Below are 27,749 nucleotides of genomic sequence, written 5' to 3' on the forward strand. Positions count from 1 at the left end.
AATTATATGGCATCTGTAAAAATGCAAGTGAACCTTGTGAAGAGATGTTGCATAGTTCAACCACAAAAATATGTTTCAGTTGTTCAACACCAGAAAAGAAAATAACACACTGCAATTCTCGCCATTTCTTTTCCTTTTATTATCCTTCTCCATCACCGAATTACTAATTAACATGTACAATACTAATTATCCAAAAGATTGAAATAAATTAAATTTAACATGACTGTATGGTTTCGATAAGTAATATGTATCCCTCTTAGAATGGAAGGTTTCTATAAATGAGATGTCATTAAATCTAATGGCGTATCCTTCCCTACGTGAAATGATTAACCCTTTCATTCTATACAATGATTACAAATCATGTGAAAAACAATGTTGCATTTCTGTTACATGTTACACATACTTAAGAGAATATGATAATATGTTCACATATTCCAATTAAATTTCATCCTCCTCCTCACGTCCGAAACGAAATGGCATATGTGGTTTCTCATTATCGACACTTCTACCAAATCGGAACAAAGATGACCGTTTGCCAAACCGGAAAAGACTTCCCCTTTTATCATCCCGATCTGGAATTCCTTCACTGCTTCCGTACGGAGACACGTAATAACCGTCTGTACGTTTTCCAAATCTAAACAACGAGCCCCTCTTTTCTTCCTCGCCCCTCTTCCCGAATCTAAACAACCCACCTCGTTTTCCAAATCGGAAAAGCGAACCCTTTTTAACAAGTTCATTTAGATCTTCGTTTGAAAACTCGTACGAGTCTGTAATGTCATCCATAGGATCGGATCGTCTCTTTATTGACTTAACTTCGGAATCCTCATGACCTGAAATATAAATTCGATTTTAGTGAACAGTTTCCTTTCATCAGATATATCATTCTTTTATCATCCACTCCAGAAAAGACAAAACACATTCGTTAATATTTTAATTAAAAAACATCAATTTTTTTTTGTTTCAAAAAAGTGTTTTATATAATCTGCACGTTAATGGGATACCATGGATTAGCAAACACCATACAAGACGTGGCGTACAATATTAAAACATTAGCATATGCTTTTAAAGAAATATGATAGCGCTGGTAACCATGAGATATCTAGACACGATTGAGAGCCGAACTGATTCCACTGAAAAGTCTCAATTTACCTCAATGTAAATATCAAAAAATAAATTATTTTCTTCCGTCTGCACATAAATTCAGGACATATTTCTGCCACCAAAAAATATTTGAAAGAAAAGATGAAGGATGTTTTACTTTTTTCTCCGATGAACATTAAGGTTTTACCAGAGTTCAACTTGTCCAAAGATTTTTTTACAATAGCTCCGAAACTATGTGGTTTATAAAGTTAAAACTTTTACAGTTTATAAATCTATTATTGATTAAAAGATAGAAAGTATCACTTGAAATAAATACTTTTAAAATAATATTTATGGAGAAAAATTCTTTTAAAAAATTCATATATTTGTTCTTAAATACACATAATTAAATCCGTACTTTTAGTGAATAGCACCATTGCAGAAACAATATATGTTTATCAATGAAGGACAAGTTGGACTTCGATACCTCTGGAAAGTTGTTTTCCCTGTTAATTTTGTCCAAATATTAAGATATGAAAACGAAAGGACATTAATTGCAAATGGCGGATTTTATAGCGATCTTGTCTTTAAACATTTAATTCATGCTTTCAATAACAGCCTTTCAGAGACCATTTATTTCCAACTTGCCCTTCATTGATAAACATATATTATTTCTGCAATGATGGTTTTCACTAAAAGTACAGAATTAAGGGGTGCATTTTTATAATGTGTAAAATTTTTAAAATATTTTTTACTCAAAAAGTATTTATTTAAATATTTGATCTTAAGTAATAGTTTCTACCTTTAAATCAATGATAGTTTATAAACTGTAAAAGTTTTAACATTAAAACCACATAGTTTAGGAGCTATTGTAAAAATAAATTTTTGGACAAGTTGACCTTTGGTGAAACCATAAGTGAATACATGTAAAGTTAACTCATTTTAAATTGTAAAAAGTCAACACAAGAATAAAGTGAATGTTTATTGCCTTCAGATTGAGCTTAATTCGCAATCTTGTGCATAAAATGGATATTGTGGCTGCGTATTGTGGTATCAGCAAAGACTGAGATTAGTTGATTGACAGTATGTTGTTAAACGCCCCATTCGAGAATTTTTCACTCATATAGAGACATCACCGTAAGCCGGAGGTTTCCTTTTTAATTTAGACCTTTACTTGGCACCCATGCAGGAAAGTGGGTTCTTTATCGTGCCGACAACTACCTTTAAAAGTACCTCGGTCTTTGAGAAATCATCCGAAAGACCCACGACTATCACATCTCATACCGGGCCCGTGAGAAAGCAACAGTCACTATCCATGAATTGATGTCTTAGGTTTGACGCGGCCCGGGGGGTAGAGAATTGAAATCATGTTTCCCAATCAGGAATTACAAAAGACCATTTTTACCTCTAGGCTACCGTGAGTGGTGGCAAATAGAAAGAGAGAGAGAAGGGGGGGGGGAGGGAAAAATATGCTTTTCAAATAAACATGATCGTGAAAAAATAAACAACAAAAGAATTCAAGTTAAAAAAGTATTCTTAAATCTAGAGGTTATAAATCAATGAAGTCAAAAGAGTATCCTAAACACAAAAGGCAACGAAAATGTGTATGCAAAGATTTTGAGAGAGAGAGAGAGAGAGATGGAAGGAGAGAAAGACAGGTTGAGTATAACTAATGCTGACTATTGATATAGATGGAATATCGTTTCTATACTCACTTAGTTTTGATTCTTTTGATCCATTTGATACATCAATCAAAGCCAAAAATGCCGCTAAAACCCAAATTAAAAGTGTTTTCGTCTCCATGGTTTCTGAAATATTGAAAAAAGAAAAGTAATTGTTGGTTACTGCGTCAAATCAAACAAAATGAAACTAATCATAGATCATTTTGTTATGATATTTGTTTGCATTTTCTTCCTCAAAATATACGTTTTTAATTTCATGTACCATGGTAATGCACGTTTGAATTCCCTAACAGGGCATTAAGATTGCTATATGATATCTGAAGACCTTTGAGGGTTTTCCGTAATTGAAATACAAAAGAATATTTATCTCAGTATGGAACAAATAACTTTTGGATAATTTTTTATGAAATGTGCTTTTTTCTTCCGGATAACAATGATAGTACTTAACATTGGTTCAATAATATCAGTAATTATGCTGGTCGACAATGTATATGTACATTAATATAGTCTTTGAGAGTAACGGGTTAATTAGTCCTTTCATTCGGAGATTTCAATTTTTATCAGATTCAATTCATGTAATTGGTGAAGAAAATAAACAAAAAAAAGCCATGCGTCTTAATTAGTTATATTAGGTAATATAATTTTTTCATGTTTTATATGCGCTCTTCTGGTATGGTAAACATTGAGGAAATATTTTGTCCGTAATTTTCCGTCCAGCTCTTTGTGGAAGATTTGTTTGTTTGTATGTTGTTTAATGTCCCTCTCGAGAATTTTTTCACTCATATGGAGAGGCTACCACTTGCTGATGGAGAGCTGCAAATTTTTGTCCTATACTCGGCACTCAGTCCATTGAGGAGGAAGAGATCGTGCCAGCACCTACTGCGACACGGAACCTAGGTTTATATGGTCTCATTCGAAGGACCGGTCTCCACGTCCCACAGTGGAATTCGAACCGGCGACGTAAGGACCAACTCCTTACTTCGCGACTATAGAGCAGACACTCTAACCACTGTGCCATGTGGGCGATTTTTGGAAGAATATATACTTTAATTTTCAGGAAAAAAAGTTTAGAACTTCTTTGTGCCTTTCATCGTAGTAAAACTGAAAATATTTATCTCAGGCAAGATACCAGCAAAAAATGGAGAAAAGAATCTGTTATGCCAATCTCATCAAAGCAAAATGTACTTTGATAAAAGGATCCTAATCGGATGCAAATAGAAGAATTTAATGTATTTTATGTAATTGTGATTATGCAATTCAAAGTGTATATATCAAGCTAAAGAAGTGAATGTTAATTACTTCTGATTGCATTCTACAAAAATCCGTATGCTTTGTAAGCAAAAGTTAGTACACTAAACGCCCCTACGAGTAGTATTCACTTGTTCTGAGAAATCGCAAGAAGCCGTCAGGGCAAAGTATACCATGGAAGCCGTAGGGCCATGTGTGCTCAAATGATTAATTAAAACAAAAAGTAAAATTTACAGTAAATACCAAAACTATGAAAAGATCCAATAATACATATCTCTTTACTAGACCATAATAAATCTATTTAGAAAGATTGAAATTTGTTTTGCTTGTTTTTTTTTTTTTACAGATTTAAGGGGAAAAAATCAAACACTAGCACTTGTTTCAATTTTATACAGGGTTTGGGGAGATAATTTTGGCAGAAACAAGTATATATCGTCTTAATTCTTAGAATTTGAATTTCGAGAGGAAAAGTACACCTTCCCATTTCCGCGTTTAAAATTATTTAGTTTCATTGAAATTTGTTTGATAAATGAGTCTTTCAATCTTATTTTTACTGGAATAATAAAAAATAACACTAAATCTTCAGCATGTCGTGTGTAGAAGGTTCAATATCTGAAAACGAGGTATAAACCATGATTTTATTTTTGACCATGTTTTAAAAGTGTACCGATCGCTAAATGTAAAATATTGAGTTTCCCTGCATTTCCTTAACTGTCTCTTCAAATAACAATGAAATAATTTTATGAAAAATATGGAGGTAACGAACAAGATCAATTGTCCTAAATCAATTCAAAACAAGAGCAGTGCAAACACAGACCTCCAAAAACAAAAGCGGTGGGATCAGGTGCCATGGAGGAGTGAGCACCACCTACCGACCGATCACATCTGCCGTGTGCTTCTTGCCATGATCGGGATATAACGAAAATAATCCGTTGTCAATTCATGTGTAAAAATGGCCTAATACTCAGCATCAAAAACGTCAGTTGCATGATAATTTGTATTTGCTGACAAAGTCATTGTATCGACCTTAGAACTTTCGAAATGTCGACTTTAAACACGCCTTCTGATTTCCTGGTTTAATCAATGTCTTTGTGAAAAATTTACCTCGTTTTAGAAATTGTACATACGTAGAGTATGATTTTGCGTATCGAATCAACTGAGAGATAAAAAAAAAACCGTATGCAGGTGATGAAGTATAACTGCTGCATTAGTAAGGGAAGTTGACGATTGAAAAGTCACCATGTTCATCATAGAGCTTGGTTGTTAGACTACCATTGACGTATTTTTCAAGTAAAATATCCAAATATAAAACAGATGTGTCCGACTCTGTGGAATCGTATATCTCAAGCTCACCGGGATATATCGTATCGACATAAGAATGGAAATAACCATTGTTAATTGACAATACGTCGTCGATATATCTAAATGTCGAATTGAAGGTCTCCTCTTTTCATGTGTCAGATTTTGAGTAAATTCTGCTTTATGAATACAATTTATAAGAATAGTGCTACGGTCTGCTGAAAAATGGCCTCGATATCAATTCTTTGGCATATCAATTATAGAACACATTTTTTCATCATATGTATCCTCCCTTATTAAAATCGTAATGAAAGGAAAATAAAAGCGTTACAACTTTGAAAAATCGTGGAGCAAAATAATCATACGTATAGTTTATAAACAAGAGAATGAAAAGCATAAAATATGGCAACAAGGAAAAATAAAAAGCATCATGTCGACAGAATCCATAAATCTTTGAGTGCTAAAAAGAGGAGCGTGAGATAGTCGTGCTATTAAATCAGGGGATTAAAGATCACTTCCTGCTAAGTCTCTTCATTATATAGCAAGGAATCCACACGACCAAGGCAGACATACTCTCAGATTTATGACAGCTTAAATTTATTAACGATAATAAACGATCATATTATGTCTAGAAACTCACAAAGACATATCCTGTCTCGCACTTTGTAATTTTTTTATTTAGAGACCTGGACTCCAAAGTGATCAAAATTCAGGTTATATTACATTTTTAACTTAAATCATATGTTTTTCAGTTCAACATGATAAAATGTTTAATTTTTAAAACTACACTATATCGTCTGCTTGTCAGATTTTCAAATAAGTTCTGAACAGAATTAATAATATATTTGCAGGCAGGCATTGCAAAAACTCTAGTTAATCTAGTCCACGATTCTTTCGAAACCCTGCTTCAGCTGCAAAAGAAGTGTGACGGGACCTAAAACCATAAAGATATTATCAATCAAAAATATTCATTCTAAAGGATTAAAGAAATCTCAATAAAAGACACAGCAGAATCGGACACATCTGCTTCACATTTGAAAGTTTAACTGAAGAAAGGCAATGAGGAAAACTAACAATTAGCATTTATAATAGACATTATGACTTCAACTATTCTTCACTGCATATGTTTTTTTTTTTACTACCAGTAGATCTGTTAAGCAAGAGCTAGCATTTTACGTAAGAACAATGAAGAGATGCAATTAAGAAAAAATAATGCTACAAGGACATCAAAGGAAACATATGGAGATAACGAACAGTATTCAAGATCGAAAGTCCATAAAACAATACAAAACAGGAGCAGAGCAAACACAGACATCCAAAACATCAGAGGTGGGATCAGGTGTCATCGCGTTAAAAGTCAAAATTTCGAAAATTTGCGGTCGATACACTTGTTTATAACGTAGATATGATGTCAAATGTTGGAATAATACGCTTTTTCATACAACATTATTTTCATACTGAATAGGTTGTTTTCACTTACTAGATTGATTATGACAAGGGGCACATAACACGGTGGTCGATTAAAAGGGGAAATCCACTCCTTCATGGAACCTGTACCTCTATTTTTAGTCTGTATTTGCGCTTCCAACAATGTGTATTGGGCATTTCAAGCTTGATTACCATTCATTGTCTTTATGCAGAAGAATAATATAAAGGCTTGACCCAAAAGCTGTTCTTGAATTAAGTAAAAAAAAAACTCTGAATACTTATAGTTTCAAGTACCGGAGTATTTAATGTTTGAAAAACTCTATGTCGCCATTTGACAGGTTCAACGTGAAAAATAAGTACCCTATATCTTATTTCTGAATATATGTCTTTATCATACCTTGAAATTGTCTTACTTTAAGCTTTAAGCCATTTAACAGTAAGTGCTATTTTTCTGCTTGTCGTTAATAATAAGCTACTATTGAAACCACAAAATAATCCCTAAATGTGAGAATAAATAAGGTTTGATGTTGTGCGACCACAGATATCGGATTCCAAAATTCTCTACTCAATTAAAATCGCATCAACGCCTAACATCTAAGAGCTATACTCCGAATGACAATCTCAGCTCATCATATTTATTTTATCCGTGTAAATCTATATTATTAATCAACGCTGTAGAACCTCATCTAAGCCTTGTACAGGGCTACACACAAAAACGGTCTCATTTCAAAGGCAGCTAATGTTCTTAGTAGGACCACTAGCACAAACGCAATCTCAATTTCACATCAGGATATTGGCTACCTTTAGAACAACATGCGGAAATAAAGCCAAGAAAATTTGAATTAATCAAAGAATATTTAATCCCTTTCTAGTATAAATCGCTGTAAATAAGATTTGATTTCTTTTAAGTCTTTATGTAGGAAGAAATTATCTCGATTGTTAATAATTAAGATTTTGATCGACGAAATCTTAAGAACAATAAAACTGTTTGATATCGATGCATCGTACACTGTAGGTAGTGTGTATGGGTACATCAAGCATTGTAACAAGTATGTTTAGCATGTCTAGCGCCGTGAAACCCTAAAGTCTGAAGCTCCAAACATTGATGAACATACAAAATTTACTCGTTGGAGTTGGTCTTTTAAAACACTAAAAAGAAAATACAAATTCTGCTTTCTGTTTCTTCAGATAAGTATAAAATTAGCAGAAACGATGGTTATTGCATTATATTTTAATCTGTCTTCATAACAATTCGTGGATTCAAAGGGGCATAAGTAGATCAAGAGACTTTAATGATTTAGCCTTCAACCTTCAACCCTTCTTATCAGTTTTTGATCCCGTCCTGTCAGTGTTTTGTGTGGCATTGAAAGGACAAAATAATATTGCTCACAAATATATGCAATTTAAGCAGAATACTTATCTTTTAATATAACCTCATAATGAAGAAAAAACATTGTCAGGCTTCATTGAGCTAAGAAAACTCCAGATAAGAACAAGAATATGATGCAGGAAAACAAAGGAGTCATTGGTTGCCCGGAGAACTTTGTTAAAGTTTTGACTTAAAATAATCCCTTGATTTGTCAGTTTGATAATACACATCAGCTTTAGAGCAAATAATGTAGTGGAAATAATCAATGACCAGAAATATACCATATTTATTTTGAAACACGAGCATGGATTGCAATCCGATGGACGAAATACTTAGAAGTGTTTAGCCGTGACAAATCGCGAATTAGCAGAGCATCAAAATTAATTATTGGTGATAAATTCCGGTTCATTCCGTAGGCACGCTCTCTTGTGACCCGCGAAAGATTGACGTCCTAGTCTTGCGTACACGAATAAATTGCTTGCAGAATAAATATTGATACACCTAATGGTATTCTTAATGTTTGAAAATTATTTACACGCCTTTCTCCATAATGAGTGATTAAACAAGCATTAAGACAATGGTAACCGAGGTTGGTTATAAATATCAGTTGGTTGTACATAAAGGTGTCCTTTTTAGTCACTGTTTGCAATTACCCTGCAAAGCAAAGCGACTGTTTCTCGGTTACGGTCTGTCCGTCCATCTGTCACAATTTATCTGGAGAACCTGAGGCCATTTGTTTATTGATCTGCATTGCTTCACATGAATGTTTTTATAAAATAATTGGGTCACTAATCCCATGACATTGAACTTGACCTTTAACCTGCTTTTAATGTAGTTTATTTCATTGTGAAATGAAATTCTAAATTAAGATTTTAAGATAGCCGCACAAGATTTACATGCATATTAGGCCTCAGCGGCAGACATTGAGACAGAAGCACGATATTTACATGCATATTAGATTCTGACCTATTTTTTGGCGAAATTTACAAACAGGTAGTATGATCAAGAAATCAACTCTGATAACTTTCAAAGAGTGATCACAGAGAAAAGAAATATTATAGTTCTAATTTTCATCAATTTTTTTGAAAAAATACTTGCGCCGCAGTCGCTCTGATTCTAACGTACTTATCAGTGATTCGCAAAACAATTAAGTATCTTCTGAATTTGGAGAGATTGTTCTCTGTATATGTATGTATACATATAAATAGTTATCTTTATCTTGTGTAACTTTTTAATACTAGAAATAGATAATTTTTTGAAAGATTCTGATAGATATTATACGTTTGAAATATTACTAGAATGAGAAACATTTCATTTGATTTTGTTCACCGCTGAACGGCAAGAATGTTACGATAGTCTTTATAGCGTTATTTTAAAACTCTCATTTAAATCGTTCTATTAAGCCGCTCACAAGCTTTTAGTTAATAATCTAACTGATGCAATTTTACTTCTTTAATCATTTTGTCTCTCTATTGATTAGGTATTTTAAAGCATACTACTGTAAAATCACACATTTTGTGGTGTCTTATTTTCGAGGTTTCAGGAAAACATATTGGTCTGCAGGGATATGAATTCGTAGTTGAAAAATGTTTAGTAGTAATGCATATGAAATATTACATTTCATGGTGGTGATAAATTAGTGGGTCTCTCCATACCCCAAAAACTATGAATCGTATACGTACGAACAATTTCTACAACAAGACAGGCTATTAACAAACAAGTTAACAACATAAGGATAGAACAGTCTCGTTTAAAGTCAACAAAATCGATAAAATGACCTTGTCACTGAGTACGTTTACAGCTAGCTGTCAACATAGTCGATAAAATGTAATTGTCACTGAATACAATGAATCATCAAGTCGATCTTTCAAAATTTTTAATAATGATTTTATATAAATTGTTAGACCATTATTTTCTACCTGTTTTTGTTCTGATTTTTCCGATCATGACAGGAGCACGTTTTACAGATGATGCTTTATCTCCATGGCACCTGTTCCCACTTCTGATGTTATTATTTAGAGATTCTTTTTAGTCCATTTCCAAATTTATTGTTTTAATGGACTAATAACTTGATTGTTGTTCGTTATACGGGGTTTATATCTCTTAATTGATTCGATACGCAAGAAGGAACAATTTTCAAAAAGAGGTAAGTAATTGACAAACATGCTGCTGAAACTAAAATATCAGTAGTTTCATTATGCATCATTCCGTTAGTTCAATGGTCGATACAATGACCTTTTTCAGCAAATACAATTTATTATTAAATCAAATGCTGACTGACGTTTTTCATACTTATTGTTGGGCCATTGTCGACGAATTTTTCCGTTAATTCCAAATCATGATGAAGAGCACACGGCGGGTGTGAATGGTCGGCTTGGTATGCTCACTCCTCCATGGTACCTGATCCCATCTCTGATGTTTTGGAGGTCCGCTTTTGATCTGCTCCTATTTTGTATTGTTTAATGGAATTTTTAGGTTGAATAAAACATATGGAGATAACGAACGGTATGCAAGCTCAAATGTCAATAAACAATATAAAATGAGAGCAGAGCATAAACGCACCTTCAAAACATCAGAGGTGGGATCAGGTGACATGGAGGAGTGAGCATCCCCTGCCGACCGCTCACACCCGCTGTGTGCTCCTTGTCATGATCGAGAAATAATGGAAAAATCCTTCGTCAAATAAGTGTGCAAATAATGGACTTAAAATCAGAATGGAAAACGTCAGTCAGCATTTGACTCTTTGCTGACAAGCTCATTATATCGACCACAGAACTTACAAAATGAAAATTTTAAACGATACTGCTGATCTTTTTGTATCATCAACTTGTATGTCAATTATTTACCTCCTTTTAGAAATTGTACATACTTAGAGCATGCTCTTACGTATCAAATCCACTGAGAGATATAAACTCCTTATGAAGGTGATGGAGGTATATTGCTGCATAAGTAAGGTAAGTTGAAGATTGAAAAGTTAAGATTGAAAGTTAAAGCCATCACGTTTATCATAGAGTTTGGTTGTTAGATTACCATTAACGTCTATTTCTAGTAAAATATCCAAATATGAAACAGATTTGTCAGACTTTGTTGTGTCATTTATCTCAAGCTCATCAGGTTATATCGTATGGAATGGAAATAAGCATTGTTAACTGAAATACGTCGTCGATATATCTAAATGTCGAGTTTAAGGTTACAGCAAGTGTTTTATTCTTTTCACATATAAAATTTTGGATAAATTTAGCTTCATGTGAATACAAAAATAGGTCTGCTAATAACGGGGCGCAAATGGAAGACATGGAAATGCCAGAAGATTGTTGTAAGACCTTGTCTACAAAAACATCATAGATATTGTCAATTAGAAGCTCAAGCATCCTTATGATGTCAACTTCAGAGTTCTTGTGTGAACATTCAAAATGTTTTTCAACAAAATAATTTTGCTAACCATCAATGAAAAGGTAAGTAAATTTACGAGTTCCATTTTTACTGAAAAGCAGCTGTCAATGATATCAAAGGTCTTAACTTTTTTGTTAATATAAATTTTAATATTAAAGCATGTAAGTAAAAAGATTATTCATACAGGTGATTGATGGAGGAAATTTGTTTGTTTGTATATTTTACAACGTCCCACAGTGGGAATCAAAACCAGTAGGTGGGGATCAACTCCTTTTTTCACGACGCTCGGTCATATATTTCTACAACTGTACATACCCTCGAGGAAATTCGATTGAAAGTTCGATGGAATTACAACCTCACAATGCAGTATCTTATATCATGCCATTGAAGTTCATTTTGTCTCTTTAAAAAGGAACTCGCATGTAATGTACTTTTGACTGTTTTTTACCTTATGATTTCATCATTTACAAATGCCAGCAACCAAAATAAAATGTTCCGAAGATAATCGATCATAAATTAATTGAAGGATTTTCGGCCTAAATTAAATTCACTTATTATGTCTTTGTTTTCATCTGATAGTACATCACAAAATACACATCGCCCACGTATTTCTGAAAGAATGAAAGCGCCTCTTCCTCCAAACGCTCTTGAGAGAATTGCTAACCAAATGAATGTTACAACGAATATATCTAGATAAAATAGCCATAGATACTTTTTTCATCGATATAAAAACAAAATTGGAGTTACCGGTGAGTTACCATGTCCTTTTTGGTGTGAATTTAGCTCATACAAAGAAGTTTTGGAGTGTCTCTTTGCTTCATATCATTTTCTAAAAATTATTCTAATATAATTATTTGAAGGCTTTCTATTCTCAAACATATCAAACTGAAGAATTATTCAAAAAGAGTAATAGGATATTAGTTTTTTTTTTCTTGATAGATGTGTGCATTAGCTTGAAGTTAGGTTTTCCGATAATAATTAATCTTTTTTTCTGAGATTTTTTTTAAATCCTTGATTAACTTTTTGATGAAGTCACTGATACTTACTGACTTAGAATTTCACTCTCGTAAATTAACTGTCAAAAACAGATATTTTTCTTTAGTTTTGGTTTGTAAAAGCATATTTATATTTGATTTTCAGAAATCAAGAATGAGATGGACAAATCATGCAAATTGCTTTTTTTCAAAAGAAAACAAAATCAAAACATTTTTAGGTTTTTGAATCTAGTGTTTATAGTAATTTGTGATCGGTCGGCAGAGAATGATCACTCCTCCATGGCACCTGATCCCACCTATGGTGTTTAAGAGGTCCTTGTTTACTCTGATTTCTAAAATACTGTTCGTTATCTCCATATGTTTCATTTTATTAGAGGAATTAGAACTCAGGTTATAAAAGTAGTGGCCGAAATTCCATCTGCTCATTGAATCGTAAATGCTTATTACTTCCTAAACAATTTACGACAAACAACAATATTTAAATAATGATTTTGTCAAGATAAACATTTACGCATATGTTCAGAAAAAAACCTTCAGTGGAAATTAGGCAAAGACACACCTAAATGAAATCACAAATGATTTTTGAAAATATTGAAAAATTGAGATAATTTTTTCACTTTCCCATTGGGTCATTTGTAACACTGTAGGCATTTTGCTGTACTTCTTTATCTGCCGTTGACAAAACCATTCCCATCAAATCAAGTCTCATTTGTGATGAGACAAACTGGATTTCTGACTGCTAACTAACAAATTTGTATGACAAACGAGATGGCTTTAGTTTTTTCATCGCTCACTTTTCCTATTTATAAAGTAATATTCAAGTATCAACTGCTTCTGGTGTTTTTGTCCTCTAATTTATTCTGTTCCGAAGAACTTGCTCTTAGCTTGATCTTGATAAATTTTAAAAGCGAGGCAGGCTTCTCACTGATAAGTTGATGTTACAGGAATTTCAATAACCTTGTTTAAAGATGGCATTTCGTAAATTCTATTGTCACTATAAGGAAGGACATTTTAACTGTTCCATATTAATTGTGACACCTTCGTTCTATACTGAATTGACTTGAAGGTTCCGTCTACCTGATCAATACATAGGGCTAACGGGGGATCAATCTTTAAAGCGAGGCAGGCTTCTCACTGATAAGTTGATGTTACAGGGATTTCAACAACCTCGTTAAAAGACAGTATTTCGTAAATACCTTTTTAGGAAATATAACCTTCCAATGGGTGATATTTTGGCTGACTTGTATTTACCATTTGTTAAGTCTTTGTTTTAATCCGAAATTTGACTATGTCAACTTCCATCTACATGATCAAAATTGGGGCTAACGGTGGATTTGACCGTTTTACAGGGAATGCTTATTCCTCCCAGACCCTAATCCCAACTCACGTACGTCCAGGGATCCTCGTTTTATGCCCGCATATGTTTGTATTATTAAATTTTTTTGAGATTGACTATTGATCGTTATCTTGACCTTTTAGGTGTATATGTTCAGTAAATGATCCATATCTCAAGAATCTTTGGATTAACTGCTTCTTTTAATTTATCACTTCTTTTCTCTTAAGTTAAGGACTGGGTGCGGCGATGTGATTACATCCTAGAAATGTTTACTTCAAAAGGATTATATGTTTATATTGAATCAATTGTATATCCAACAAATACATGTATTGTCTTGTCAAGATGTTTTGTAACGAATAGTTTGCTAATGCTCTATGATTGATTGATTGATTGTATGTTGTTTAACGTCCCTTTCGAGACTTTTTCACTCATATGGAGACGCCAATGCTCTACGATAATATGAACGTTTCTAGAACTTATGATTTGTAAAGTACTTTCTAACGGGTGTTATCTTCATCGATAAATAGCATCATACCTAACTGATGTTCCTAATTACTGTTTTGCGTGACATCTTAATAACACAGGTGGATAAGAAACATGATGTTTTTCCAGAGTTATTTATACTGTGTATCTGAATGCAATTAAGTTTATAGACATTTAAGGACAGGCGATATCTTCCTAAATAATATAAATAATGTTTTACAAGATTTTGTAGTTGAAGTAATGCTACCCTTAAAAAGTAACTAATGTAAAATTTGGGAACCTTGCGTGGCATTTGGGCAAGATACCAGAGGATGATGTTGCCTATATAATCTTTTTGAAATATTTTGAATTGCCAAAATTAAAAATTTTAGCGTTGTAAATTTTCAAAGACAATTAGAAACCAGTTTGGAAATCTCAAGGTTTTTATAATTTTAAATATTTTTTTTAAAATACATATTACGAAGGTATACAAAACAGATATATGAGGAACGTATCGTCTGACCTTAACAGACAGATAAACGGAAAAGTAAACGGCATGTGATCAAGAGTCTGTAACAAAACTCAGTTTTATGTTACAAAGATTCCTGAAATTAGGACACATTTTGATTAGTAAATTATATATTCGTTAACTTGGACTCAATAATGATTTTGAAAATAATGCATTTGTTAGCCAGGACTTGTAGCTAATTAAGTGAATTGGGAGTTATTAGATTCGTTAACTAGTTGGTTATATTAATTATTTGTTATCAGTTTCGTTAACTAGGGCTTAAAGCTGATTAAGTAAATTATGTGTCATCAAATTCGTTAACTTGGGCTTGTATCTGTTAAGTTAATTGTTTTATCAAATTCGTTTCCTAGGACTTATAGCTGATTAAGTAAATTATGTGTCATTTGATTCGTTAACTTGGACTCGTAGCTGTAAAGTTGAGTGTGTTATCAGATTCGTTAATTTGGACTTGTATCTGTTAAGTTAATTGTATTATCAGATTCGTTAACTTGGACTTGTATCTGTTAAGTTAATTGTGTTATCAAATTCGGTTCCTAGGACTTGTAAGCGATTTAATATATAATGAAATCGTCAAATATTACTAACATTCGTAGCATAGTATCAATACTGATTAAGAAATTGATGGATTCGTTAACTACGTCTATAGTAGCTTATTTTGTAATTTATGTGAAACAAAAAGATCCAAACCATGAAAGGTTTAAATATTTATGCAAGGAAATATAGTAGAATCAAAAGGATCCAATAGGTAAAAATAAAGATGTCATTTCGGTCTTTTTTTTAGATTTTAAATATTTTTTGTCAGCGAGGCTTTGGTTCGTCTGAATAATACAACAATTAGAACATCTTCTTATTAAATAATGCAACAGAAACGTTTTACCTCGTCAGACTATATAATCTAAGAGAAACAAAACGTAAGTTTACATGTACAGAGTTTGCTAATGTATGCCAAAAATATTGATTTACCCATACACTAAGTTCTAAGAATTAAGGGATTTGTGTTTAAAAACATTCATTCAGAAATTATAAGCTACACTTTCTAAGAAGTTTTATTTCATCATTTAAAATTGTTTTCCAAAATCAATAAATCCTTTTAATTAATTGAATTCTTATAAATGATATCAGTTTTAGATTATTGTAGAAAACTGTTAAAGAATACTAACTGTCGTTACATATTTTATGTGTCAATAAATAGTACATATTTTAATGTAAATTACACATAATTGCAATCTTCAATCTATGAAACATCTAATAAGTAGATCTTAAAAATAATTGTTATAAAGTTGAAAGGGTAGTCATCTAACTATTTCATTCAAAGAACATGTATTGGCGGTCAAGACTGAACATTATAATGACGAATGTTTGAAGCTGACAATAAGAAAAAATATCACTTTATCTGTTAAAAACTATTTGAACATATTTCAATAGATGATTAAGTTACTATATTCTGCAAACCATCAAGCATTATTATATAAGATTCTGATTTTATTTATGACGATGATAAGTTTACAATTCCACATCCCAAACTTCAAATTGATAAAAACGGTCAAGAAATTGAATTACATGACGCCAAAACTACCAGTGAAGTTCCCTTGGACAAACAAGGCTTGACTCCGAGAGATTGGGGGAAAAGGTCTGCACAATCATAAGCCTCAACTGTCATAACATAACTATATATAACATTCAAACCAACGCATCAGTGAAGTGAATTTACTTTCTTTAATCAGTCACATTTTTTAGTATAAAGTAGCATTGTTTTTGTTAAACCAAATATTAAAGTAATATGTAGGTGTTTTTCTGGTATTAGAATCATTCTGCAATTAAAAAAATATGAAAAAGATACTATTTTATCTTAATATAATGACAGAAACCGGCATTCTAATTGTATAATTCGATTTTTAAAACGTATATCTCAGAAGCTCTGTCTGATGTAAAAAGGTTCAATAAACCGTCGTTTTATTTTATTTTTCCAAATGAAAAATGCTTATTCTTTACATTACTTTATCATTTTGTAGTGTGTATATTTGCAAAGACCTTGGGTAATTTTTTTTGTTAAAGAAAATTCAAAGAAAAGAGACAAGGAAATGCTAATTTAAAGATTAAAAAATTCTACTCACTTTGAGTGATGGTGTCCGAAACAGTCCAAAGGCCAAACAACTGTCTTAGTCTACAATTTGGTTTTCAATAAATAGCGCGAGACTGAAAATGATTGGATGCCAGACATTTACCGTGACGTCGATCAAGGTTCTCCGCACACTGTGTCAATCAGGATCTTGTTTCAACACTACAGAAAGCGCGTACGATGAAAACGTTTTGATGACGTCGTTAGCGTCTACATGTATCCTTAATTGTAAAGTCCGGTCGGCCGATTGGAAGGCATACAGATTTTGACAAGACTCCCGATCTTTATAAAGTAGATTAATTTTTGATTTGGTAAACCATTATCTGATAACCGTGCTACAGTCAGGCTTTGGAGGGTAAATTTGAGTCATTGATTCTCCCCCTTCTTTCAGAAAAAAAGTGTACCTCATATATTAATGACTTATTGTTCAGATGAGCATTGATTTTTCATTAATTGTATCGGAGCATATGAAAGTGTTTCACACTGAATTCACATAACGCGTAATGACAGTTTAAGAAGTCAAAAAAGCATAATATCGATTCCTGTAAATTGTCACGGATAAATTGCATAGCTTTACACAAAACAAGTTAGCGAGCGAAATTCCTGCATTATGTGCGAGTCAAACAATTATGGTATGATGATTAACTGGAAATTTTCAAATGAATAATTTCATTCACTTCAAGTCTGAATAGCATGTAATTGTGTCAGTTGTACCTCGTCGAGAGTAGAAAGGTTCTATCAAGTCCTTTTTTAAGCCATACATTAGAAGAGTTAATAGCATCCTTTGAGTTTCATAAAAAGCAATCCCATCATGCTGTATGATATATCAATATTTTATAATACCAAAAAGTTAAATTGTAGCAATTTTTTCATCTGATTTTATAACCCATATATAATAAATATAAATATTAGATCATGTAAGTAATAAGTTTAATTCAGATATAACTATCAACTTATTATACATATTTTACTACTGATTTTTCGGAGGTCCGTGTTTGCTATGCTCCTATTTTTTAAAATTGTTTTATAGACTTTTGATCTTCAATATTGTTCGTTAACTCCATATTCTTCATTTTTAATAGAATCCCTGTATCATTTTCCAAATTCTTACCATTTTTAATCAAATTGAAATATAAAAATATAACCCAAACTAGGAGAAAAAAAGAAAGAACGAAATAGTAGGAACTCTTAAGCATTTCTGGTCCAAGACTGCTTAAATTGTTATTATCTGCTAGCATTCAAATTATAAAGTTGTTGCAGTTCCTACATTATTTTCCGTAAAAAGGCTCCTGATTAAAAAACAGTGTAAAATGATATAAGATAAAATGTTTAATACTCAATGTAAAATGTTTGATTGGCGACTTGATAGGCTGTGTATGGTGACAAGGCCAATATATTGATCGACCACAAAATTTATGAGATGACTTTAAACAAAATTGTTGAAATATCAGTTTAAAAAAAGAGATATTCACTGTTTTTAACGAACATGACATAAATTATATTTAAATTTTGGCCCTCTAAATTTCAATCTCAAAGTAATGAGACATAAGAATTTTATTAAGTTACCTGACATTTATTGTAAGAGGAAAACTTTGCTATGACATGCTTTTGCTCATTAGTGGCAAAGATCCGATGTATCTAAGTCACTATCTTTAAGTTCCAGTTGGAAACAACTAATATGACGCATGTGAAAGTCTTTTAAAATTTTAGTGGAATTCAAATTCAATACCGTTTAGAAATCCTCTTCTATACACTTTTAAATGTTCGATGAAATAATATATAAATTAAAGAAAAGTTTATTTTAATATTAACAATGATATAAAGAAAATACCTTCATTATAAACAAAACACGCTAAAACAAATTTTCTGTAGTTAACTATTATAGCTTATTGTAGTTTACTTTAGTTAACTATAGTAAATGCTTTGATTCTTTGATTTACCTAGGGGCTTAACCCTAAAATATATTTCTTTTTTTTTTTTTTTTTTGGAATTTGGGCTTTATAAACTTTTTTAATTACATCTACATGATAAAAAAAATTGATGTGATGTATGAATGAATGTACAACTAGTATTTCTTTTTAAATATAAATAAGTTACTTATACGACGCAGGTAAATAAAATGTACTTATACGACGCAGGGAAATGAAATTCGATGTATACAATAATTTGAATACGTTATTTACTGTAGCAAAAATTGAATATTCTGTTTTGGATTTAATTAAGATGTACCTCTAGATAAAGATTCTTAAGCTATTAGTTGTTCTTTAGTTTAGTTGTTGTTCTTTAGTTGCCCAGTAGTCGTGCACCGTTTATTTTTGTTGTCAAATATTGTAGTCAAGTGTTGAAATATTACGTCAAAAAGACTACTTAGTCTCAAAGATTAGAAAAGGAAGCATCTTGACAATAACAAGGAGATAATATGCAGAGGAATGCCCTTTAACGACCCGTTTGTTCCTGAGACTTCAATAGGCCAACAAATGAATCAACTCGGTTACTATCTGTAATATTCTTAATCACAAAAGAAGCTAATCTTGAATTTCTTACAAATATACATCGACTATTGCTTCTAAATGTTTTAATTTCCATTAAGGGTCTTAACGGTCACCTGAGTATAATAAAACACTGTAAAGGATCCATAGAAGTATAAAATAAAACAAAATAAACTGATCGATAAAGCTAGGTTAACAAAGTGCAATAGAAAGAGGTAATCAGAAGCAAAATAATTTGTATAGTTCTCCATGATTAATCTTAAAGGATGGAGATATGTTTGCTTTCTGTTTTCACTATGTACAGTAAGGAAACAAAAGACTTAAGTACATGTAGTAACCAATCTCAATACATCTTGTCTTTGTCTTGAGCGTCTATTACTTGATAAAGATAACGTATTTTGGCTGTTTGTTTTACTTATTTATAATTCGTAGGTCTTAGTGATCCTTAAAAACTATGAACATTTTTTATATCATAAAAATGCTAGCATGAATATCAGGAATTATTTATTAACAGCAGTTGAATAGCAAAGGGAAGTCATTTCTCCAAGTATAATTTTTTTCACTCTAGATTGGAATAAAATATATGGAGATAACGAACAGTGTTCAAGCTCAAAAGCCCATGTAACAATACAAAATAGGAGCTTAATAAATATGGACCTCCAAAAACAACAGAAATTGGATCAGGTGCCATGGAGGATTGAGCATTTCCTGCCGACCGGTCAAACACCTTTTGTGCTTCTTGTCATGATCGGGAATGACAGAAAAATCCGTTGACAATCCAGTGTGTAAATAATAGCCTGACAATTAATATGAAAAACGTCAGTCAGCATTTGTTGCAATGATAAATTGCAGTTGCTGAAAAGTTCATTGTATCGACCAAAAACTTTTGAAATGATGACTTAAACGAGACTGCTGATATTAGACATAGAGCATGCTCTTGCGTATCGAATACACTGAGAGAGGTAAAACCCGTATGCAGATGTTGGAGGTATATTGCTGCACAAGTAAGGAATGTTGACGATTGAAAACTTTAATCACGTTTATCATACAGTTTTGTTGCTAGATTACCATTCAGGTCTTTTTTGAGTAAATTATCCAAATATGAAAAAGATGTGTCAGACTTGTTGTATTTTTTATCACAAGCTCAACGGGATATATCGTATGTAAATTCGATTCAGCTTCATCGTAACACTATCCTTCCCAACCCAATGGACCATGAATTTTTACAATTCTTTGAAAAAGACTCATGTGCATTACTAGGTATTTCATGGGCACTAATTAAGACCGCGGAACATTAACTGGCAAGATTTGAAATATGCAGCTTAAGTCATTTCTATCTGTTACAATAAAAAAACATTTAATGATAGACAATGAAATGGGCGGGTACAATTCGACCCGGACGGCCGAGAAAACTAGTGATTGTCTTTAGCTTGTGCTAGATCCATTATGACGTCATAATTAATTCAGTGTCACTTTTCCCGTACTTTACAGCTTCAATAAAATAAGGCATTTTGAAATTCACAGAATTCAATTTAAAATCATGCCTAAATAATGTTAACTCAATTTTTTTATTTTTGGTTATAAAGCTTAATGACAATATATTTCTTGAATTAGAGAAACATGTAGGCACCTTTCATTTACTTGATCAGTAGATTTTTACATTAATAAAGTTGACAAATCCAATACTATCTCCTGCAATGAAATTACAATGTGTATGTAACGTATTGTGATAATGTGAATAATTAATTATTTTGAAGGATTGCAAAAATCATTAAAAAAAATCTTCAGTTGCCAACTAAATAGTATAAAATCCTGATGATATGTGTCTAAGTCAAGGATGTACGTGTTGTAGATTGTGTGTACATTTTGTGATATATATCATGAAATGGTGTGCATTCCTTCTCTTAATCATTTGTTACTTATTCATGTATATTTTGAATGGTTCGTGTTTGATTACAATTTTTCTATCAAATATGATATTTTTAAATAAAAAAGTACAGTTTTTGATAAATGTTAAGATTTTTTAATCTGAAAGTACATGTAACCCCAAACAGTCATTTAATAATTGATTCCCGTGTAAGTGCAAAAAGGTCAAGAATATTAGTATCGGTAAATAACCTATTTCTCATTAGTTGACGGCGAAAGGTATATTTTTTAATCACTTTTTGTAATCATTTGGGTATGTTCTTAATTATATTAAAGATTGAAAACATTGTGACAAAGACTTCTGAAAAATATTTACAAATGTTGGGTGGAAAATTGACTAAAAACAGAGTTCATTTGCGTATTATTTTTTTAAATGTGGACTTATCTTTTATGTGAATTGAATAAAAAAAATATTCTTGAACAAGAGGGGCATGGGCCACATCGCTCACCTGAGAAGCTTTGACCATTCTGTTCTTTACCAGATTTCCCCCTTGTTATACATAATGCATCCCCACCTTACCCCACTGATCATAATTTAGACATTTTGAAATCTACACTACCCCATGATCCTTCCATGGGCACATATGTTTCAGCTTTTTTGGCCCAGTGGTTCCTGAGAAGAAGATTTTCAAAGATTTTTTCTATATATTTCTATGTAAAACTTTGATTCCCCTATAATGGCTTTTCCCCCGGGGGTCATGATTCCTACAATTTAGAATTTACACTACCCCAGAATGCTTCCACATAAGCTTCACTTTTTCTGGCCCAGTGGTTCTTGAGAAGAAGATTTTCAAAGATTTTTCCAATATATTTCTATATAAAACTTTGATTCCCCATTGTGGCCCCGCCCTTCCCCCGGGGGTCATTATTTGAACGATTTAGAATCTACATTATACCAGGATGCTTCCACATAAGTTTCAGCTTTTCTGGCCCAGTGGTTCTTGAGAAGAAGATTTTCAAAGATTTTTTCTATATATTTCTATGTAAAACTTTGATACCCCATTGTGGCCCCGCCCTTCCCCCGGGGGTCATGATTCCTACAATTTAGAATTTACACTACCCCAGAATGCTTCCACATAAGCTTCACTTTTTCTGGCCCAGTGGTTCTTGAGAAGAAGATTTTCAAAGATTTTTCCAATATATTTCTATATAAAACTTTGATTCTCCATTGTGGCCCCGCCCTTCCCCCGGGGGTCATTATTTGAACGATTTAGAATCTACATTATACCAGGATGCTTCCACATAAGTTTCAGCTTTTCTGGCCCAGTGGTTCTTGAGAAGAAGATTTTCAAAGATTTTTCCTATATATTTCTATGTAAAACTTTGATACCCCATTGTGGCCCCGCCCTTCCCCCGGGGGTCATGATTCCTAAAATTTAGAATCTACACTACACCAGGATGCTTCCACATAAGTTTCAGCTTTTCTGACCCAGTGGTTCTTGAGAAGAAGATTTTCAAAGATTTTTCCTATATATTTCTATATAAAACTTTGATTCCCCATTGTGGCCCCACCCTTCCCCCGGGGGTCATGATTTGAACAATTTAAAATCTACGCTATACCAGGATGCTTCCACATAAGTTTCAGCTTTTCTGGCCCAGTGGTTCCTGAGAAGAAGATTTTCAAAGATTTTTCCTATATATTTCTATGTAAAACTTGGATTCCCCATTGTGGCCCTGCCCTTCTCCCGGGGGTCATGATGTGAACAATTTAGAATCTACGCTATACCAGGATGCTTCCACATAAGTTTCAGCTTTTCTGGCCCAGTGGTTCTTGAGAAGAAGATTTTCAAAGATTTTTCCTATATATTTCTATATAAAACTTTGATTCCCCATTGTGGCCCCGCCCTTCCCCTGGGGGTCATGATTTGAACAATTTAGAATCTACACTACCCCAGGATGCTTCCACATAAGTTTCAGCTTTACTGGCCCAGTGGTTCTTGAGAAGAAGATTTTTTAATGACCCAACCCTATTTTTCTCTTTTCTTGATTATCTCCCCTTGCGAGGGGATATGTCCCTTCATTTTAACAATTTAAATTTCCCTTCACCCAAGGATGCTTTGTACCAAGTTTGGTCAAAATTGGCCCAGTGGTTCTTGAGAAGACGTCGAAAATGTGAAAAGTTTACAGACGGACAGACGGACGGACGGACGACGGACAAAATGTGATCAGAAAAGCTCACTTGAGCCTTCGGCTCAGGTGAGCTAAAAATATTGCTTAATATTGTTCAGTTAATAAACTCTATAAACGACTATGTTTGAAGAAGTATTTTTGTGATTTTTCATAGTCTCTTCTTGACAAGTACCCCTAAAAAAATGAAAATATGTAGTCGCAGTAATTAATTACCATTCCAAGTTTCACAGGCTGTGCTACATTTAAAAATAAGGATACATATCATGAGCTTTTATTTTAATTGTTAAGCAAGTACTAATTTATCATTTTGAAAAGTTTGAAAATCTTGTGACAAAGACTTTTCTGACATAGGTTCTACCTTAAATAAAGTATCCACCTGTGGTTGTTAAGGGTCCGTGTTTGCTCTGCTACACATTGGTATTGTTTAATGGACTTTGGAGCTTGAATAATGTTTGTTATCTCCATATTTTCCACCAATTACCTAGGTTGTTTATTATTTAATCAGATTTGATCTTATGCCTTTACCAATTACCTTTTACTACTTTTAGATTGCTCAAATGCAAGAAGCAAACCACCGATGTGAAAATGTTCAGACACGTCGATAATGTTATAAAACCAGTTCGCTTACATTTTTAACTGTTATAGCCGGAACATTCAATAATCAATTGCATTATAGCATATTTAACTGTTTAACAATTTTACAGACACCTGAAGTGTGGATAGTGTGAGATTACACCCCTCTAAACTTTATTGTAAAAAAAAAAAAACAATCGCTGGAAATTTTTCATGCTTGCTATATAAAAAACGTACAGATTTTGATTGAAGGGAAATCAAACATTCTTGAGAATTAGAATTCTACAATTATTACTGTCACACGTTATGTTGCGTTATTTTTCATTGTTTCTTTTTAATGTGAATAAGCAAAATGGGTTTGGAGTTATATACCGGTATATACGTCATATACCAGTGAAGTTAGAAATAAAATGTTATTTTCTGAAACGAATATTTGAATTCGACTATCGTTCGTATAATTTAAACAAGAAATCGGGAGGACAATAAATATTTTGACATCCCTTCAATAGGACTTTTGCGAGGAGCGCTGACTTTACATTGTTGGCTCACTTTTACACAAGGACAATGTACGGAAGCTCTTTTACAATATAAATACGATATATAGCCCAAAATTTAATTCAACGAAAAATAAACTGCTTTTTTCAATGCACATATAAGTCGTCCTTGACGAAAACGACAACCACTCTACACTCAACTCCCTGTCTTCACATCTTAGTGCTACTAACACCATACCTATGACTAGAAAGGTTTTCTTATTTATTATTATCTATTATCAATTCTGTACCTCCGTACATGATGCAGGTTTAAATGTCAAAGAAACCTCAACTGTAAAAGTCAGTTGTACTCGCAAAGTCCATAAATAAGAGAAGTTGACGATAGAAAAGTTATTATGTTTACCATCAAGTGTTCTTGTCAGTTTGCCATCAGAGTCCTTTTCTAGTAAATATCTTATATGAAACAGATTCGTCAGACTATCTTGTGTCTTTTCTTTCGAGATAATTGGGAGTATCGAACCAACATCGGAATGAAACTGAATGTTGCCATTATCATTAATACAACGTCGTCAACATATCTTAATTTCAAACTGAAGGCCACAGCAAGAGACTTTTTCTTTTCATGTGGAATTTTTTGAATTAATTCTGCTTCGTATAGATACAAAAACTCTAATGGGAAGAAACAATTGGGACCCTTGAGAATTTCAACAGATTAATGGAAAAAACTCGTCTCCCAAAACTTCATAGTTACTGTCAGTAAGAAAATCAACCATCGTTTTAATATCAGTATGTAGTACTATTGTGTTTAATCTTGTTTTTTTTTTCAATTATATGCTTCTTGTCACATAAGATTGCTTTCAGGAGCTCTGATCTGGCAAACAAGAGATTTAATTTTGTTTTTATCAGCAAGATTTCTGTGATAATCTAACAATTTAAAGGATTAAATGTAAGACAATAAAATGTAAAAGGGCATTTCAATACATAGAGGCTAAAGAAACCTTAGACCTCAATATGAATTTCAGAGGCGAAAAAGAAAGTGTATTTCAAAATCTAAAACAACTCATATATTGCACGTTTTCTATATCATTTTACTAAGTCAGCATATTTAACAAGCAAATTCAAAGAATTATGGTTCCCCGCTTCCGGTGTCTTTATGGGTCATTTTTATGACATATTGTGTCAAATATGAAAGCCCTATTATATGTCATTCAGAAGTTATCACCGAGATTGAGTTCTTATTTTTAAATTTAGGTCAATCATGAAGGTCAAAAGGTCAGAAATCATAGCATGCTCAGATATATCTTGTCAAATATTAAAGCCCTATCACTTTTCAATCAAAAGTTTTGAAAGGAAAACTAATATTTTTGAAAATTAGGTCAAATGAACAAAATTCAAACTCACGTTAATGATGAAGACCATGTATCCCTTTGTGGCCTTCAATAATTCAGAAATGAAAAAAAAATATGAACTGAAAAAAAAATGTTTTAAAACAATCTGATTTTACACATCAGTACTTCAAAGTTGATATTAAAATGGATAAAATTTTTCCGATAGGGGGGCATGTTTCTTTCGGGGGGGGGGGGGGGGTTATTAAGATTTTTGAGAGTAATCATTGTTTGCTATGATTCAAAATCGCCATTTTCCTAAAGTTCGTCCTTATTTCACCTTAAAAATGTTTCAAGCAGCATTTAATTCATTTTTCCTTGTTTGGTGGTGATTTTTGCAAAGCCTTAATTTGTAATGACACTCTGAACTAATAAGGTGCAGTAACATTCTACATCAAAATGCACGAGAGGGAATTCGAAACAGGATAAAATATTAATGACACACATTTTATAAATCTTGGGCATTGAAGTAATTTGAATTGTCAATAAATTCAATGCCTAAGTCCAGTGTAATTTGCTTGTCTAAATAAGTGAGCAACGTAATAAATAGTTGCCCGCGTAGATGTTACATGTACAGCGGTCTCGGAGTAAGGACTTAATCCTAACGTCGCGGGTTCGAATCCCACTGTTGTACGTGAACCGGTCCTTCCCATGAAGCCGTATAAACCGATGTCCCGTGTCGCACTACGAGATGGCATGAAAAGGATCCCTTGCTATTCAAAGACTGTTAGTGTCAAGAATATGACTATTCAAAATACAAACGAAAAACAACGTCTGATAAGTTTTCATACCTATTTCATATTTCCGGGGGATCTTTAACATTTTGATACATTCATTTAAATGCAGGAATTTCCAAGAAAAACCGAATCTCATTGATAATTTATAATAAAACTACGGCATATACTATATACAGAAAATAGGGAGGATGTAAATCCCTCCCTTCTTTTCAACCAAATATTCTTATTTTAATCGTATAAACATTTTACTTTCCTTGTTAAACTCTTTGTCTATTAGAAAAAAAATGATTAATTTTTAGTAAGTATTTACTTGAAAAATATTCAAAATATTGTCAAACATTTTAGGATGAGATGCATGTACAGCTTGAATTTTGAAAACTTAGATCTCTTCAGATAAATAATACGAAAAACCCTCTATTTAAAAGATTATGGTTTTTTTTAATTGTTTAGTGATTATGTGTGCTTGAATCATGAATGTTTGACATTCTTCCAATAAATATCAAACTTTTTCGCGATATTTCCAACGAAAATGTGCTGTTTAAATCACTTCTAACAAGAAAAAGAGTAAGCAAATTGTTATTTCGTTTCAATTTGTAAGGAGATTATTTCTTGGCTGTACTGGCAGTCCAACGACCAATTTACAATACAATCAACCTTTGATTACTTGCACAGATCATAAAAGTAATAGCAGGCCATTCCTTATTTATGTAACTAAATTTACAGCATTAATGCATGCAAATAAAGTCTTCATAAAGTCCATTTCCTCCCCTGACTTTTCTTCACGCCAATATCCGGTCTTCCGTAATTTCCCGTCATTCCGTTCGTCTTTGGAGATTTAATGGCGGGGCGACATGTCACAGTGTGATATATTAACATACACTTTATCAAATGGGCCTTGACGGGCGTGACTAGGCATTCCTATCTGTATTCAAATGTTATCTTCTGCAAAACAATTAACTATTCAAATTGTTATGTTCTTATGAAAGGCTAAATTGACACCGATTTCAATTCAAACCTGACTTTTACTCAAAAAGGAAAAAAAGTTTCAACCAACATTCCTTAAACCTCTTTAAAA

The 27,749-nt window shown here is 32.6% G+C and overlaps 1 protein-coding gene across 1 annotated transcript; it reads right to left on the minus strand.

The window, feature by feature from the left end:
• Positions 1 to 115: 115 nt before the first annotated feature.
• Positions 116 to 17,051, minus strand: LOC134232851 (uncharacterized). Its single transcript, XM_062714826.1, has 3 exons — positions 16,936 to 17,051; positions 2,796 to 2,888; positions 116 to 830 (listed from the first exon to the last, which is right to left on the minus strand). The coding sequence occupies exons 2-3, from the start codon at positions 2,881 to 2,883 to the stop codon at positions 439 to 441; spliced, it is 480 nt and encodes a 159-aa protein (XP_062570810.1). The 5' UTR covers positions 2,884 to 2,888; positions 16,936 to 17,051; the 3' UTR covers positions 116 to 438.
• Between the last annotated feature and the right edge of the window lie 10,698 nt (positions 17,052 to 27,749).

Source organism: Saccostrea cucullata, unplaced genomic scaffold (genome assembly GCF_032062105.1).
Source record: "Saccostrea cucullata isolate Sc308-1 unplaced genomic scaffold, CSIRO_AGI_Scuc_v1 ctg307, whole genome shotgun sequence".
NCBI classification, from domain to species: domain Eukaryota; kingdom Metazoa; phylum Mollusca; class Bivalvia; order Ostreida; family Ostreidae; genus Saccostrea; species Saccostrea cuccullata.